The following is a 5,943-nucleotide window of genomic DNA, read 5'->3' on the forward strand; positions in this document are numbered from 1 at the left end:
CCGAGATCTAAAACATGAGGAAGGAATTAAACATAACTTAAACTATTTTACACTAATCAAGTCAAGAAAAATAGTTTATGTGGTTAGGATGAACATATTTAAACATAAAACCCATTTTTGGACATAGAATGTCAAAAATACAAAACTTAGGGGCCAAACCGACAAATTATAATTTTTGGAGAGTCAAAAGGGTCCAAACAGTTTCTATAATAATTTTTTTGAACATCAACATTTTTGAGGGGCTTAAAATGTAAATTTTGGATTTAATGGGTTAAAATTGGGCTTTTCGGCCCAATAAGCTTCAAGTTGAGAGATTTTCAAATTTGAGGGGCTAAGTATGCAATTTTCTATAAATCATAGGATTTGAAGTGTAATAAAACTATTCCAATGGTCAAAAATGCTTTTCAAGTTCAAAAAGGATCAAAAATGTAAAATTTTTCTATTTTGGGCCAAAACTGTCAAAGTTGCGAAATTGAGGGTTTTAACTGAGAAAACATCAATCTGGAAGGACTAAAGCTGTTTACAAAATAAATTTTGTCTAAAAATGTCTTTTAAACAAGTTTATGATACAAAAGTGTCAAAATGATGTTTCAAGGACTAAAATGGAATTCTTTTATATAAAGGACTAAAAGTGCTATTTTTATAAAAGAAAGGTTGTGAAAAGGTAAAAATCCTACTTTTAAACAAATTAATTCATTAAGACAAAATACAAGATCCACGACTACCGACAAAACGTAAAAACAAATACACTCTCAACAACCAATATCGTTACAAAACGAATAGATTCAGTCTCGAATCAATAACAAAACAAAAATCAATACACCATAGTATTTCAATAAACACGTGATAACTACGAGGAGTCAATATTCAATCTTTGGGCTTGAAAGTTTCAAATCGTGCTTGTTGGGCCTTGCTAGCCCAATAACATAATCTTTGGGCCCAAAGGGAACGCACTTACATGTTAATGGACCTTCTATGACCCAATTACATGTAAAAGGACTTTCAATAGCTCTATTGTGCTATTGGGCTTTAATGGTCCATTAGTACTGCTAGTGAGGTCGAGAAGTCAAATGCAAGTCGGGCCAAGTGCCTTTCGCATTCCCGATAGCCTTGAATAACTTATGGAAATAAAGGGGGCTTCGTACCCTCCTTTCTCCTCGGTTGTTAGGCTGATGAGAATTCGAGTAATCAAATTCGTGGCGTTAATCAAGAGAAGCCAGGGTGGTTGGATTCTGTGAGTAGTACGAATGACGCCTTAAGGATCGTTTGTAACCTGTAGTTATAAACTAGTCATTTTCATTAATGCGTGATTGTAACCACTCACAACCCTAGTTAATCAAATGTCACCTGGGTAATCAAAAACATTTGTCGTATCGGTATATCAATAAACAAGTCATGTAATTTGCGTATTGGGAAAACATCGGGTTTTCTCGGAAAGTTCAACATTTTCACCTGTGTGATGTATACAAAGTTCAACAATTATACATGTTTTCAATATCGACAATCATATTTATGGATCTTCACACTTTTTTTTCAAACATATACTCTTTTCAGAAAATATCAGATTCTCTGGGTGTTTCAAACTTCACAAAAAGCATTTTTCCATAACATGACTTATGAAGATGTTGACGTTTTTCAAAATAACTTGTATTCTCAGTAGGCCGAAGAATAAGTACCAAGTCATGTCATGGTGTTTTGCTTAAACTATCTATTAGACAATCTATGTCATGGAATTGTAATGTTTAAAACAATGTACTGAATGTAAACAATATCATTTGTAATATTCCAATGCATGGTGATGATTTGTGTTATGATTCATGTATATTCATTGTGATGGTATTCAATTTGAGTCACAAGAGCCCTCGAACGTTTCTGCCGTTCGGTTCGGGGGTGTGACAAACTATCATTTTTTTGTACATATCTAGGTAACAAACTTGTTGGAAGTTTTCATATATGACCGTTATGATATGCTATAGCAGGTTAAATCCTAGATGTGAACGATTTCAACAAGTTCGTTACCTAGACGTGTACAAAAAAACAGTTACCCAAATATGAACAAAACGAAAAGTAAAAATTAAATTACACGAATGGTCCCTGTATTTGGGGGAATTTGTGTTTTTGATCCTTAACTTATTATTTTTTTTTTTTTAACTTAGATGGTCACTACTGTTTATTTTTGTTGCGCGTTTGGTCTCTGTCTTACCTAAAAAACTATTGCACCTTATTAATTTATGTTTTAAGTAATTTTCTTATTTATGTAGTTATTTTTTACATATTTAAAAAATTAATAGACCACACATATTTGTATCTCCTCGTATGAAACCTACTGTTTATTTTTAATTAATTAATTTTTTTAACTCGGATGGTCCCTACTTTTTATTTTTGTTATGTGTTTGATCTTTGTCTTAACTAAAAAGACTATTTTTACCTTATTAATTTTTTTTAATTAGTTTTTTTATTTATGTATTTATTTTTTATATATTTCAAAAAATTAATATACCCCACATATATGTATCTCCTCATCATAAACCTAAAACCACATTTGGGGAATTTAATTTGGGTCTTACCGGTCACCATCTCATCTCTCATCCCCCCAACTTCTATTTCTTTTTCATCTTTAGTAACATCGATGTTTTCATCATCATTCTTTTTTTGGTGCTTCAACTCTGGTCAACCAACATCATAATCTACTGTCTCTTCCTCTTTAGTGGGTTGTGGTGTTGAATCGACGGGGTTGAAGGACCAATAAAAGAAGTGATGTTGAAGATGTAAATATCAGTAAAGATGGAAAATAAATAGAAGTTGAGAATGATGAAAGATGAGATGGTGATGATATACAGATATGTAGGGTCTATTAACTTTTCTTAAATATATAGAGCATAAGTACATAAACAAGAAAAATTAATTAAAAAAATTAATAAGGGCAAAATAGTTTTTTAGGTAAGACAGAGATCAAGTGCGTAACAAAATTAAACACTAGGGACCATCCGAGTTAAAAAAAATTAATTAAAAAAGAAACAGTAGGGATTAATTAAAAAATAAATTAATAGCGGCACAATAATCTTTTTAGATAAGATAGGGACCAAACGCGCAACAAAAATAAACAGTAGGGACCATCCAAATTAATAAAATAAGTTAGAGACCAAAAACACAAATCCCCCCAAACCACAGAGACCATTCGTGTAATTTAGTTTTTTATGTTTTGTTTCGATCATATTTAGGTAACTATTTTTTTATACATCTAAGTAACGAACTTGTTGAAAGCGTTTATATATCTAGGATTTAACATGCTATGGCAGGTCATAATGGTCATATGTAAACACTTCCAACAAATTTGTTACCTACATTGTACAAAAAAAGATAGTTACGCAGATATAAACATACCGAAAAGTTAATTACTTTAATAATTCATGTTACCAAAATGTATGATATAAAAGTTTAATTCGTTAATTTCTGGCAAATTAAAAAATATATAGACCGAAAGTATAATCCACTTAAATTAAAAACTGTAAGGACCTGGAATAAAATTTAGTCATTTCCCATCAATCATTAAAAATTTTAGGACCTCGATAGTAAAATTTACTTAAATTAAAAACTATAAGAAATGAAAATTTAATTTATTCTTTTCCTGTAAATAATTAAAAGCTATATTGATCAAAAGTGCAATTCACTCAAAAACAAAAAATATAAATATATAAATATAAATGTAATTTACTTATTTCATTTCATGACATTGACAATTAAAAGAAGAAGATAGTAACATACAAATCTTATACTAGTTTAAAATCTTTAATTCTGGATGTGAGCTTTATATTTGTACTTTAAAACTTTAATCATTTTTTATAAACATGACTTGGAATCTTCAAAATTACTTAATCCCATGTGTCTGCCTTTATTTCATACTCCTTTGCAACAATCACTCTCCCACAGTGCCACTCATTGTCAACCATGGCAGATCATGTCTACCCTCCATCAAAGCCCAAAGAAGCAACCGTCGTTAAACCAACACCACCACCGACTAACAAACCCCAACTTTACAACCCTAATCTCAATCGCCACCCTTACCGCCCCAACCCTAACATATATCACCGCAATTGCCGTCGAAGCTACTTCTGCGTATGCTGTTTCTGGTCAATCTTAATCATAATCCTCCTCCTCCTCCTCGCCACCATCACCGGCTGCATCCTATACCTCCTTTACCGGCCCCACCGTCCAACATTCTCAATCACAGCCCTCAAAATCTCCCAGTTCAACCTCACCACCACCTCCGACGACACAACCCGCCTCACATCCAACCTCAATCTTACCCTTTCCACCAAAAACCCAAATAAGAAAGTAGTGTTTTACTACGATCCAATCACCATCACATGCTTATCAGAGGAAACCCAAATCGCGAATGGGTCCTTTACTAATTCGTTAGTCAGTAATCCCAATAACATCACCATCATACGCTCATCATTGTACAGTAGCTCTCTGCTTCTGGAAACGACTATAGTGAATCAGATCAAATCAGATCTGAAGAAGAAGAAATCTGGATTGCCATTGAAGATATTACTTGATACTGAAGCTAGAGTGAAGATCGAATCAATTAGAACCAAAAAAGTTGGGATTCGGATTGAATGCGAAGGAATTCATAGCCTCATTCCAAACGGTAGTGGTGGTAAGTCTAAAAATTCATCAACTTCTGTGACTGCTACTGTTTCTGATGCTAAATGCAAGGTGGATCTACGGATCAAGATCTGGAAATGGACTTTTTCAAGTTAGCAATCTACACACGATTTAATTTGAATTTGATTTTTTTTACCTTTATTTTTGACTTACTCTGGGTTTGGTTCATCCTCTTTAGATCAGAAGGATGGTCCACCATGGAAACACTTCTTAGAGTCTTACTTGTAATATGATTTATTGTGTTTATTGACCGAAGAAACGTTGACTATATATCGTTAATGTTTATTCTTTTGTCTAAAAATTTATAGATGACTATACCATCTTTATAATACTATATACTATATCTTCGAAATTGTTAAAATATCATATTTATTAATATTATTATTTGATGACTTAATATAAATGTATGTATCTTTATCAATTAAGACCTATTTTATGACTTTATAAAAAGTAGTTATTGATCCATTAATCTAAAAAACCGTGGACATAAAAATCCATGCAAGCTTAAAAAATGGAAAGGACTCTATGTAAGAACAAAAAATGAAATTTATCAAGTTCAACTTATAAACAAGTTTACCAGCTTAAAAAATCAAAATAAAAAACCAATAGATTTTTTTTTTTCGTATGGACACATTTTACCTCTTTGCGCCTCAAAACAAATTTATCAAGTTTTCAAAAATAAAATACTTTTAACTAAGAAAAAACATTTAAAAACAAATTTATTACATAGCTACTTTTCTAATCTTTTGGGTCACTAAAACTAAATAACTACCTATCCAAGGCACCTTTCTATCAATTAATTCAACATTCTGGAATTGTTCTTCGAGTTCTATACTATATCTATGCATTCTAGACTCTAGTTTAGTCACAATTTATATAAAAAGTATAACGAGTTTTAGTCAATAGTCACGACCGATAACTGTGATATAATCTCATCAGTTCTTACGTTTTTTTTTTTTTTTTTTTTTTTTTTTTTTGAAGTCTAACTTTATATTGTAACACTTACTAGCCGAGACATAAAAACATAAAAGCTCACATGACATCTAATTTTATGTGACTAAATCATAAGGTGGATATACTCACATTAATAAACCGTAGCGAAAATGTAACATTTAGTCACGAAAATTATTTTTTGTAATCAAAGAGGATAGTTTATTAGCGAAATGTTAAGAAAAATCTTTTTGTAAATATAAGTATTTTATGGCTACAATTTAAATTCATCGACGGTCATGTTAAAAGAAAAAATAATTCTATGATTGTAAGTGAGATATCATC

General features: G+C 31.4%; 1 protein-coding gene across 1 annotated transcript; it reads left to right on the forward strand.

Annotated features, from left to right (window-relative positions):
- Positions 1-3,877: 3,877 nt before the first annotated feature.
- LOC145046242 (NDR1/HIN1-like protein 13) lies at positions 3,878-4,953 on the forward strand. Its single transcript, XM_078994539.1, has one exon. It carries the CDS (start codon positions 3,949-3,951, stop codon positions 4,762-4,764), a length of 816 nt encoding a protein of 271 aa, XP_078850665.1. The 5' UTR covers positions 3,878-3,948; the 3' UTR covers positions 4,765-4,953.
- Positions 4,954-5,943: the final 990 nt, after the last annotated feature.

Source organism: Lactuca saligna, chromosome 5, assembly GCF_052625555.1.
Source record: "Lactuca saligna cultivar CGN05327 chromosome 5, ASM5262555v1, whole genome shotgun sequence".
NCBI lineage: Eukaryota > Viridiplantae > Streptophyta > Magnoliopsida > Asterales > Asteraceae > Lactuca > Lactuca saligna.